At 47.5% G+C, this 12,413-nt stretch overlaps 1 protein-coding gene across 8 annotated transcripts in view; it reads left to right on the forward strand.

The window, feature by feature from the left end:
- The window catches only part of SYVN1 (synoviolin 1), a 30,584-nt gene extending 19,921 nt beyond the window's left edge, over positions 1–10,663 (forward strand). For 4 of the 8 annotated variants that reach the window (XM_088659328.1, XM_035098202.3, XM_088659331.1 and 1 more), the window contains exons 11-16: positions 914–1,080; positions 1,316–1,468; positions 1,663–1,785; positions 2,860–3,046; positions 4,477–4,640; positions 5,576–10,663. In XM_088659328.1, the coding sequence (XP_088515454.1) occupies positions 914–1,080; positions 1,316–1,468; positions 1,663–1,785; positions 2,860–3,046; positions 4,477–4,640; positions 5,576–5,730 (949 nt within the window). In that variant the 3' untranslated portion in view covers positions 5,731–10,663. The remainder of the gene's footprint in view (positions 1–913; positions 1,081–1,315; positions 1,469–1,662; positions 1,786–2,859; positions 3,047–4,476; positions 4,641–5,575) is intronic. The other 4 variants (XM_088659329.1, XM_035098204.3, XM_088659332.1 and 1 more) reach the window with 2 other exon arrangements.
- The last annotated feature ends 1,750 nt before the right edge of the window (positions 10,664–12,413 follow it).

Here is a 12,413-nt window from a genome sequence, read left to right on the forward strand (position 1 = left end):
CACTGTCCAGGGTCTCGAGCACAGAAGGTAGACAAGCGAGGAAGGCCTGACTTTGTTGGCACTGAGCCTTCAGGTCACAGGGTAGCATCAGTGGGGGGTTCCTTGCCGTTCTGCTGGAGGAGGGTGGGGGAATGCTTGCCAGTGGGATTCTGGGGAGTGCTTTTGCAAACCCTGAATAAATCAGTGGCTGATGTCTGCATGTTCCATTCATTGTGTGCTATAGGTAAAGGTAAAGGGACCCCTGACCATTAGGTCCAGTCGTGACCGACTCTGGGGTTGCGTGCTCATCTCGCATTATTGGCCGAGGGAGCTGGCGTACAGCTTCCAGGTCATGTGGCCAGCATGAAAAAGCCAATTCTGGCAAAACAGAACAGCACATGGAAACTCCGTTTACCTTCCCGCTGTTTATCTACTACCGTTTACCTTCCCTATTTATCTACTTGCACTTTGACGTGCTTTCGAACTGCTAGGTTGGCAGGAGCTGGGACCGAGCAACGGGAGCTCACCCCGTCACAGGGATTCGAACCGCCAACCTTCTGATCAGCAAGCCCTAGGCTCTGTGGTTTAACCCACAGCGCCACCTGTGTCCGTAATAAACCCTGAATAAATCAGTGGCTGATGTCTGCATGCTCCATTCATTGTGTGCTATATCTTAGGGCAATGGAGCAGACAGGCTTGGTGCAATGAACCCTCCAGAAAGCAGCTTATGGTCCTTGTAGCTGGGACCTCTTTTTAAAAATTGCACTGTTGGACTTTTTGTGTTATTTGATGCTTCCCCCCCTCTCCTGCTGCCTCTTGATTGGAGGGTGCAGCTTGGGCCTGCCCAAAGGAGAGCTTTCAGCAGGTAGAGTGCCAAGCCAGTAGTTGCGGCCCAGCCGCTTGCTCCAACCAGCTTGCCTCTCCCTTTCCACAGCTGCCTGCGGTCCTGGTTCCAGCGCCAGCAGACCTGTCCCACGTGCCGGATGGACGTCCTCCGAGCCTCCCTCCCCACTCAGTCGCAGACCCCCCCTGAGCAACAGGAGGGAGGGCAGCAACCGCAGCAGCAGCATCAGACTCCACTGATTCCTCAGCCGCCAAACTGTAAGTCAAGCTGGTTCCCAGGAATTCACCCCAGTATACTCCTGGCACCAAGTGACCCCTGAGGAACACCAGAGAACAGGTGGTGCTCTGGGATTCCCACAGGCGCCGCTGTAATTTGGGGAGCTCAGCACTGTAGCTCCCACAACCGGGGTTGTGAAAGACCCTTGGTGTTCCTTTTGCATGGTGGCTCCTAATCTTTCCATATTCCTCTCTCTCTTATTATTATTTCCTGCAGTTCCCCAAGGCATCCTGCCCCCTTTCCCCCCAGGGATGTTCCCGCTATGGCCGCCCATGGGCCCCTTCCCTCCAGTGCCTGGCGTCCAGCCACCCAACAATGCAGACAACGCTTCAGCAGCCACTCCCTCCACCTCAGGAACACAAACATCAGGTGAGGCTTCCCCTGAAGGACCACAAGTTCCTTGTCCCTGCTATAGGGAGCATCCCTTGAACTGTGCCTCCGGGGTCCCTGAGTCAAGTATGTTGGCTCCCATTGAGTGCAGCCCAGGAAGAGGAATAGACTTGTGTGAACTTGCTTTAAGCTTTGTGGGGCAACCATGAGCTTTACGTTGCCATCTTCCCCAGCAGGCGCCTCGAGGCCCAGTGGCGATTCAGCATCCGGATCAGACACCACAGCCCCTGCAGGGACAGTGCCTGGTTTCGCCTTCCCTCCGCCTTGGATGGGGATGCCGTTCCCACCTCTCTTTGGTGAGTCTCAGAAACCCGAACACTTGTGTGTGGTTGTATCTCTATGGATGGCAGCCTGGCTGGGCAGAGGAAGCAGGCCGTACCAGTGGTTCCTTCTGTGTGGCACAACATTAGCCTCGCTTTTTTGCTTATATCAGTGGGATTTTGGGTAATTGTTAAGTTTAAATTTAATTTAAAATGCTTGTTAAGTGCTATACAGAAATGCAGAATAAAAGCCAGTAGAAAAGCATGAGGACAAATCTAGTAATAACAGGATCTGAGCTGTAACTGTAATCGTAATAATTTTGGTATATACACGTTGGCACAATTTTGTTACTGTATTCAGAAATATTTATTGTGTCATTTTGTTTTATATATATTTATTAATGTAATGGTTGCATGTCATATACTCCAATGGAAACAAAGATATATCTCAGTACTACCATGTTAAACAGTTTAAAGAAGAAAGTGAATAAAAAACCTATGTGATATCTAGCTAGCTAGCTATCAATCTTTTGGATCAGGGAAAGCCTGGGCAAAAATAAATGTCGACGCAAGGTGTCTGAAGCACTTGCTGGAGGCAGCCGCTTCATGTATGCAGAGAGAAGGGTTTTCCACAGGAAGAAATACCTCGTTTGGTCTGTCCTGATTCTGGTTCCATTGTGGCAGAGGGAAGTCCATTCCGTGGTGCTGGGGCAATGGCAAAAAATGTCTTTTCTGGTCACTAACATGTGATCCTGTGTAGGGGGTGGTGCCTTAAATAAGGGTTGAGAGTCCAGTGCTATTTTTCTAGAAAACGAGGTGCCAGAACTCACCACAAACACCTCCCTTGTTCTCTTACAATGGGAATGGTGCCGGAATTGAGTTCCAGCTGGAAAAAAAAGAAAAGCCCTGGTTGTATCCAACCTTTGTCCCACTCAGACAAGACGTATTGAAATGAATGGGCATAACATTGGACACCGGCCATCATTTTCACAGATGATCTGAATGGTAGTAGTCTGTGTGATCCAGGGACTAGCTCCTTGTCCTGCCGATCTCTCTCTCTTTCCCTCTGCGCCTTGTCTCATATGCACACTGTTCTTTCTCATCCTAAAGGTTTCCCTCCGATGCCAGTTCCACCATCTGGGTTTGCTGGGCTGACAGAGGAAGAGCTGCGGGCCATGGAAGGCCATGAGCGGCAGCATTTGGAAGCCCGTCTCCAGTGCCTGCAGAACATCCACACACTCCTTGACGCTGCCATGCTGCAGATCAACCAGTATCTCACTGTGTTGGCAACGATCGGGTAATCTCCCTGGTTCTCTCCCTGCTCCCCAACAACATTTTGCTGCAGCAGGTCTTGATTCTGCCTTGAGACAAGCCTTCATTTCCTTAAAGTAGGTGGACGTTGCTTGGGATTGGAGCAGTTACTGTATTTAGAGGTCAACAGGCTGGTTGTGTGTCCTGGTGCGTGGGTGGCTTTGGGCGGTCACAAACTACAACAAGCCTAGTTTGGCCCTGCGGATGTTGCTGAACTACAATTCCCATCATCCAAACAAGCATGGGCATATGGACTGCGGTGATGGGGATTGTAGTTCAGCAATATCTCGAAGACTCATCTCCCCCTGAACTACCCTAACTTCATTTTCTACTCGGATGTTCTCTCTCTAATAATAATAATAATAATAATAATAATAATAATAATAATAATAATAATACCCTGCCCATCCGACTGGGTTTCCCCAGCCACTCCAGGCGGCTGCCAACAGATTAAAAACAGAATAAAACATCAAATATTAAAAACTTCCCTAAGCTGGGCTGCCTTCAGATGTCTTCTAAAGTCTCCCTGCAAGGGTGAGACTGCTTGAATTCCACAGGAAAGGGGAAAGTCTTCAGAGTGTTGGATTAGGTTCAAGAGTTCAGCTTCCTACAAAGCCAGAAGGGTGACTAAATGAGAGTCAAGGATTGGGGATGTTGCCCCTTCTCCATGAATAGTAATAGCAGAATAGATTGTGCAATTTAAGTAGAAGTGGAACCACCACTGACTTTGGCTATGGTTTGAAGAATTTGTGCTAAAGCTTGCTTTTCCCTCCTCCCCTCCATTCCTTTTTCCTCTTGCAGCATGTCTTTTAGATTATGAGCCTGAAGGCAGGGACGATTTCTGTTTTCCGATCTGAGAGCCTTTTTGACTAAAAGGGCAGGGTATAAACATTGCTAGTAATAGAAGTATAATGTATATTCCGATATGATGACGATGATGATGAACCAGATTATTTATACAGGCATCTTTTGACTTCTCTTGTTGCATAAACTTGCATTTTCTAGCTCTCCCCACAGCTTAAGGTAGTAAGATGTTAGTTTCCTCTGATTCTTTTCTTCAGCCACTGATGTGCAGACTGTGTTGCGTGCATCTGATGGCAATCTGTTGTTCCTAGTTGAATTTTTTAAAGGATACACCATTTGGTTTTCTACATCTATAAAATGAGAATTGAAATGGGAAAGCAGTATCATGTCCAAGCCCAGCTAGTAAGTCACAGATTGCCTGTGTGTGTGTTTTGGACTGCAATTCCCATCTACCCCGACCACTGGTCCTGTTAGCTAGGGATCGTGGGAGTTGTAGGCCAAAACATCTGGAGGGCTGCAGTTTGGGGGTGCCTGGTGTATGATCTTGCATTTTGCCTGCTGGCAGTTCTTGCATTTTGCCTGCTGGATCTCTTACCTCTCTGTCTCTCGCAGGACGCCCCGTACTGCACAGCCACCAAGTGCCCCAGCTGCTTCAGCACCCCCTTCGGAGACCCCCAGTCCTGTACCTGGAACAAGTGAACCCGCTGCCACCACTTTCCAGTCTGCAGACAGCACCTCTTCACCAGCAGAAGAGACAGACGCGGCAGGTCAAGCAGGTAGCCAGAGTCAATTGGTGCTGAGATGTAGCTTTTGAAAGGGGGATACAGTTGCAGGCAGCATGCCAGGCTTCTCAGCTTCATTAGCTTAAAGTCAGCAGAGCGTACGACTCCTAATCATGAGTTCGAGCCCCATGTTGGGCAAAAGATTTCCACATTGCAGAGGGTTGGACTAGATGACCCTAAGGTCCCTTCCAACTCTACAGTTCTGTGATTCTATTATTCTAACACATTTTACTTCTTTGAAGCTGCTGGGTTTTGGATTCCTGGCTGCTGGTTCTCCTTAGCATGCTGCTGATGCTAATGAAATGTTTAGTGGGGGTATCACAGAAGTAACATAGCCCCCGCATTTTGACAGTCAGGACTTGGTCAGCCTTGGGGAATGCGGTGGTTACTGAGTTCAAGTGCACCTAGGGTGACTTAGAAAAGATTTGGCCAGAGGGGGAATGATGGAAAGAATTGCCCTAATCAGTGGACAGGGGAGCCTGTTTCAGATGCAAGTATGGGTGTAGAATGAATGGTTTTTATTTTAAAATGGAATAATACTTGCTTAATTAAAACATTAGTATCCTGCTATTCCTCTAACAGAGCCCAGGGAACATAACAAAAAATAAATGTTACAGCCCTGCCATAAATAAGAACAAGACTATAAAATAAAACTACACAAACAGTTAGGAGGAGGATGGAAATAGACCTCTAAAACAAATTCCAGCTGAGTTGAAACAAGTATTTTATTTGCTTAATTTTTTGTGTAAACCGCTTTGAGGGGTTTTTTTTTTGCATTCAAGCAGTATATAAATTTTATAAGACACACACAACACACTTTGAACTAAAAGGACTAGAAACTTGATGCTGAGGAATGCTACCTCCTTGTGTGTTTGTGCCAGTTTTGGCACAGACCCCCCAAATTGTGGTGTTTCTCCCCCCCCCCCCAGATCTGTCCCCAGCAGCAGCCGGTGCCAAGGGCTACACAGAGCCATCTGGCCAGGAGCAGGATGGAGCTCAATCTTCCCCAGAGGAACCAGACACTGCAGAGCTGCGCAGGCGCCGACTTCAAAAACTGGAATTTCCTCCTTCCTCCTCCCATTGATGTCCCTGCTGCCCCCTCCCAGCCTGTGCTATTTCTTTCCCTTTTCCAAAAAAAGAAAAAAAGACAAAGAAAAGCAACATGCGGTGAGAGAAAGGAGACCTGGATGCCTTTTACTTGCGCTACTGAGCGCTGATGCGATACACAGCCGCCTCTGGGGAGGGGGGGTGCACACTTTTCTGCAGGACTGGAGAGGGTGGGAGGGGGATGCGCCTCCAAAACTTGACTCTGCCTTGATTTCTGCCCATCCTACAACACAGACCAGTCTTATTCTGACCCCCTCACAGAAGGACAGCAATGCCTCTAGTTCCCAAGTCTGTCTCGTCTCAGCCAGACGGACTCTGACTCCATGGGAGCAGCCCGAGGAAGGCCCTCCTTCCCTTTTGCACACCATCTCCTGGCTGAAAGGGTTTCCCCATCAACAGTTTTGGAGGGTGGCTTCTCCTGCAAGCAATTTGCTTTTGTTTGTTTAGTTCTCCATTTCTGATTCTGTGGCGGGATTTTTAGGTGGGTTCTTCGCTGGATATTTCTCAGCAAAGCAGCCTTTTCAATTTTGGGGGGGTGGGGGGTGGTGGAGGCCAACTGGATGGAACATATGCTTGACATTTTTGTAGATGCTTTTTTCACAGTAGCCGTTTTAAGGCCACAGCTTCCCACCACAAGGTCTTTTTTACCCTCCCAAACAAACGAACACCCTGGGGAAATGGCAGGTCACCCCAATGCTTAATTTTGCTGGCTCTCTCTGAGCTCGGGTTGAGAGGAGACATATTCTTGGCAGCAGAGGGTGTGAGTTCTGTAGCACTTGCTCTCCCCTCTCTCTCTGGGCATACGGCTTGCGATTTAAAACTCTTTCATACTCCCTTACTTGACTTTAAAGCAAGGATTCCTCCAAGCAGCAGGAGATGGAGAGGTGGTCCTGGGGTCTCGCTGTGAGAGGGTTACAGGGGGAGGTGGGATGTGCCCTCCAAGGTGGCCATCCGTCTGCCTTGCCCCGCTGCTGCTTCAAGGGCTGGAACCAGGTGTTAGTTGACTCTCAGCTGCAGCCTGTGTGGGCCTTGCAATGCCTAATCCAGAGTCCCGAGTTCTGAGCATGCACAATATGTGGCAGGCTGTGGGTGCAATCCTGAGAAAGTTAGAACGAATGCAAGCACCGTAGGACACCTGAGGGCATCTGAAAGCACGTTGGTTAAGTGGAACATCAGCCATCAAGTCCTCCTAGTGGTGGTTTGCATTTCCAGTTCTTGCCTTTCCTCTGCTTCCATTAATTCCAGGTTTGCCTGCTCGTCTTTGCAATCCCTGTTCACCCTCTCTTTTCCAAATGCTCAGAACCAGCAAATGCTTATTTGAGAGTCGCCACAGGCAACAGGCCCTCCCCTTCCTCAGCTCCTGAAGCTTCCGGCAATGGGGAACAGGCCTTTTGCGACCTTCGTGCCTGTGTCTGTCTGGCTTCATTTCTGGGAATACCAACACCTCTTTTCTGGCATCTTCACAATAATGTTCATCAGCTTGTGGATCCCAGCTACACCAGATCAAGCTGTCTGAAAGCCAGCAGGGAGAGGAGTGGAGCCTGTGATGTGGCTCCCCATGTTACCTGAGCAGCTATTCTGAGAGTGGGGTTAGGGGGCTGGGAACATTTGCCTGCCTTTGCATCTCATCTCAGTGCACTCATCTCCAGCTTTGCAGTGGGGTTGGAAGGGGACAAGACTCTTTGAGTGTGATATGCTTTCTCCCTTGCTTTTAAAGAACAGGCAGTTTTCAGAAACTAATTGGGACACATTCCTCAGCCGGTGGATCCAGCAGTGTGTGCTTTCCCCCTGCACTTGGGACCCCCATGCTGTAAACAGTCTGAAGTTGTCAGGCTCCCTCTGGGGTCCCTGCTCCCATGCAGGGTGGAAAACACTGTCCTGTCCCTGAGATAGGACTCTGCCCCTTCTCACTGAAACATCCCATGCTCCCAGCAAAATGCTGCATTGTTCAGCTCATGGAATATGAAATCCCACCCTCCCCCCACCCCCTGGCAAGATGCCTGCTTAATTTTGTTTTCATTCCTGGGACACCACCTGTAGGACCATCTATATTTGATGCTAGGCCACCTCAGATTTCTTTTTTCAGAGAAACTGGGCCACCTTCCTGTAACTTCCAAGTTGTTTTGGGGTCTGAGTTGTCCCACTTCGAGACGGGTTAGGGCATTGTGACATGCAGTATTCATGTTTGTTACTCAGCAGAAGAGGAAGAAACCAATCAGTTTAGATTTGAGGTGGAGGTTGTGGGAAAGGGGCGCATGGGAAGGGTGGCTTAAAGTATTGATTTCAATAAAAGACTTTGATCACGGCTCCTGTTAGCTTCATCTTTCCAAATTTTGGAAAAGGCTCCCTTGGTCCTTTCTGCACAGTAAAACTGAGGTGGATTTACAGAATTGGCAGACAGGAGAAAGTTAGCACGTGCCACGCTTTGTAATAAGGTGTCCTAAATCTGACACAGTGGGCACATCTCTGCAAACCACCTGCCCCTTTGAGGAAGGCAAGAAGCAAGTGACTTTTTCTTGTCCACACCTCCCCTGCGAATCCAATTTCGTAACGTTAGGAGGAGAACATGGCTCCCGTCTCCTTTTGGAATGTGCATGTGGCTAATGTTAAGAAAGATGCATACATCCCCCAGGAGGTAGAATATTACGCTCTAATTGTAGCACTGAAAGACCATCTGTAGTAGAGCGGTTTTGCACATGGACCCTTGAGCAGCCTTTCTGTTTCAGGAAGCTGTACATGTGCAAAAAGAAAAAGAAATCCTGAATCAAGTACATATCACCATCTTGCAAAATGTCCAGTGACCTTGTCTTAATGCCTGGCGAGAGGTTTTTTTTTTTTTTTTTGTGGGAGAGCTTGCTGTGGGTAGCACAAGGCAGTCGGGTTGAAATCTCACCCCTCAATTTCCTTCCTGCCCTTTCTGTGCTTTGTCCCACTAACCCAGGGCTCTGTTGTTCATATCCCCCCTCCCCCATTTCCTACATTGCGCTGTGGCCTTTCTGCCAGTACCCTTCTTGATACTTCTACTTTCAAGGAACCCATATTACAATGCTTTGGAAGTGTGTTGCATGTAAGCCAGAGATGGGGGACCTGCCAACCTTCCATGTCTTGTTGGACTCCCAACTCCCATCAGCCACAGCTGGCGGTCAGGGATGATGTGAGTTGTAATCCAGCAACTTTTGGAGGGTTGCAGGTTCCTCACCGGGGTATAAATACTAGAGCCTCTTCTCTTAGGGGGGCAGGCAGGATTGATGGTCTGATCCCATCAGTTTGGATTCTGCCAGGGGGTGCAGTTGGTGGCTCTCCCTTCCATTTGCTGTGCAGGTTTTGCCTAGGCCTAGGAATGAACCTGAGATCAAATATGCCATTGTATAGCACTTTGAAGCAAGTTCGGCTGCTTGCTTTTTCAATGAGTGAATGCCATCGCTCAGGTGTGCAATGGATGTGTTCCCTTCTGCCCAAAGCAGCAGGGAAGGGAAACTTTGGAGGAGCAAAAAGCCAAAGGGGACACACACACAAGTGACAGCACCTGTAATTCAGGCGTGGGAAACCTTTCGCTCTCAAGATCAGTGTTTCCCAAACTTGGGCCTCCAGCTGATTTTAGTCTGCAACGCCCATCATCCCTAGCTAGCAAAGGCCAGTGCTCGGGGATGATGGGAACAGCTGGAGAACCCAAGTTTGGAAAGCGCTGATCTAGATGTTGCTGATGTCTCATCAGTCCCTGCAAGCAGGTGGTGACTGAGAGGATGGAAACTCTTATTCAGCAACATCTTGAAGGCCAAAATTCTCCGAACACCTGCTGTATACAGAAGAAAAGTTGGCAGAAAGGGCAGAAGGAGGGGAGAGAGGTGTGCTCGCGATTGCTGTGTCTTGCCAGTGGATTTTCCATGCTCCTGGCACTGCACACAGCCCATCATGGGGGCTTTGATTTGAAATGGAGTTGTTTCCACACAAGTGACCCCCTGAAGACCAACAGGCATTCAGAACCTGTGATGTCAGTGGACTCCAACTCCCCATCTCTCTGATCAATGGGAGGTGGAGCCCAGCAACACCCAGAGGACCACAGGCTCCCCTATCCCTGACTTACAAGGAGGCTTTTGAGTTTTTGTGGCCTGTTTGCAGCTGCTCAGCATATTAGCCATGTGTTTCCCTCCCCTCCCGTTTTAAAAAAAGATATTTTGATTTTGTGTACACTTTCTCTCTTGAGAGCCGAGTGGCCTTTCCCCCCACACCTCCAAAAACACATTTGAAAGTGGCCAGATTCTGTTACCTTCCTCACAGCCTCTCCTGCAACATTTCATGGGTTTTGGAACAGATAATTACATGCATTTTGACAAAGCAGCCTCCCAGGTTTCACTTCTGCATTCCGGGTCTTAACCAAATGAGATGGCTAGTCAAAGTGATAGCGGAAATCCTACAGCTGCTGGATTCCCCCTTTACATAAATAGTGGGAGGGGGAGCGGGAAATGGTATTTTGTAAAAACGATTGCCATTTTTGTTGTTGTTTACATGTCAAATTCATTGGGTTTTATCCAATGCCCATCATGGCTTTGAATGGATCTGCCTGAGTATGACCTGGATTAAACCTGTAATATGTCATTTAAAAAGAAAAATCTGTTTTCAAATTGTGTCACCTGGGAGAAGGGAATTGCTTTGGGAAGAATCAATACCTCTGTTCTCATTTCTTATTTTTAACATCAGTGGTGTTCAGCTGGCTCAGGGTCCTTTTGAAGGCCGCAAATAATAATTACTATTTTTGTCAAACTTGGCTCCTTTAGGAGTTGATATGAACGCTGTGTATTAACATGGAGGTGAAGGAGGTTTGGATAATTATTTAATTTTTTTGTAAATATTGTATAATTTTTAATAGCTTGAACCGTGTATATACGTCAAATAAAAACTTGCATTAAAAATGGTGTGCTATCTGTAATTCTGTTGTGCAGAGAAAGTAGCTGAGAATGTTTTTTTTCTCTACCTCCCGATACCAAGAGCTGAAGGTTGGAAGACTTGGGATAGACAAAAGGAACCATGGCTTGCATGGTTTTGAAACAGCATTAGGCAAATTCATGAAGGATAAGCTTCCCTGTTCTGCCTCCACGGACAAAGGCTTCTTCTTCTTCCTTTGCGATCATTCATAGCTGAGTAAGATTGTCTTCCATGAACACAGTTTTAACAGTGAATCCGTGACTGTGGAGGCCAATTCTGGATCCACACGTCCTTCCAAGTGGGGACAGAGGTTTCTGGATGGGAGTTGACCATGGTGAGGGTTTGCCAAATGTGTGTTCCTCTTAGCATGTTTCTCCCTTAAGTCCTTAGTCTGAGCGTCTTCAAAGCCTATGACACCTTTGGTAAAGGCTGTTCTCCAGTTGGAGCACTCACAGGCCAGTGTTTCCCAATTATCGGTGTTTATACTGCATTTTTTAAGATTTGCCTTGAGAGAGTCTTCAAACCTCTTGTTGAACACCAGCATTACACTTTCCATTTTTAAGTTTGGAATATAGTAGTTGCTTTGGAAGACTATAATCAGGCATCCACACAACATGACCAGTCCAACGAAGTTGATGTTGAAGAATCATTGCTTCAACACTGGTGATCTTTGCTTCTTCCAGTACACTGATATTAGTTCGCCTGTCTTCCCAAGTTAATGTGTAAATTTTTTCGGCGACACCGTTGATGGAATCTTTTGAGGAGTTGGAGATGGCGTTTATAAGTGGTCCACATTTCACAAGCATACAGTAAGGTTGGTAGTAAAATAGCTTTGTAAACAAGTATTTTGATTTCCCTGCAAATGTCAAACACACTGCACTTCAGTTGGGAGAAAGCTGCATTCGCAGAGCTTGGGCAATGCTGGATTTCGGCATCAATGTCGGCCCTTGTGGAAAGATAACTGCCCAGGTAGGAGAAGAGCTGCCTGCAGTCTGACGGTGAGAAACAACTGCAAGATGTTGGATTCCACAGGCCTTTCATCTGATCCAGGTTTATTTTTATTTTCTTTATTTGATTTATACGCCGCCCTTCATCAAAAGATCTCGGGGCAGTTCACAAGATAAAGAATACAAAATAAAAGCACAAATAGTTAAAACAGCAAAACAACAACCTCATAAGAGGTTGCAATCAAAGCACCTCTGGCAGCATTTTTTTAAAAACCATGATTATTTTTTATGTTACTTCTACTTCAGCCAGTTACTTAAATGGGCAGTTGCCCAAAACACTTGTGGGTCCGGCACCATGATTTTAAGTCTTGAGGGCCACATTCCCTTCTGGGCAAACACCCAAGGGCCACATATCACGGGTGGGCCAAAAGTAGATTTGTTTATTCTTGTACAGGAAGCTTGCTTCTAAAGATCCTCCCACTCTCTTCGTTCAGACAAGCAAAGAGGCATTATCAAGGGTTCAAGTGCCTATTGCAGTGGGGTCAGTGAGGGGGTGCTTGCTGGAGAACTTTGCAAGGGTAAGATAAAGAGGCTTTGGGGGGGGGAGTCTCATCATGCCCCAAGGCCTGAATCCTCCCCACTGGCTTACCGGGTGACGATTACTTGGAAGCAGTTATCCACTTCACTTTTGCAAAGGTTTGCAGCCCTAAAATCCCCCCCCTCCAAGAAATCTAGGACTGTTATCTGCAGCATGAAATAAGAGGAAACGTGAAACCAGGAACTACTCGAC

The sequence above is a fragment of the Zootoca vivipara genome, chromosome 16 (genome assembly GCF_965207765.1).
Source record: "Zootoca vivipara chromosome 16, rZooViv2.hap1.1, whole genome shotgun sequence".
NCBI classification, from domain to species: domain Eukaryota; kingdom Metazoa; phylum Chordata; class Lepidosauria; order Squamata; family Lacertidae; genus Zootoca; species Zootoca vivipara.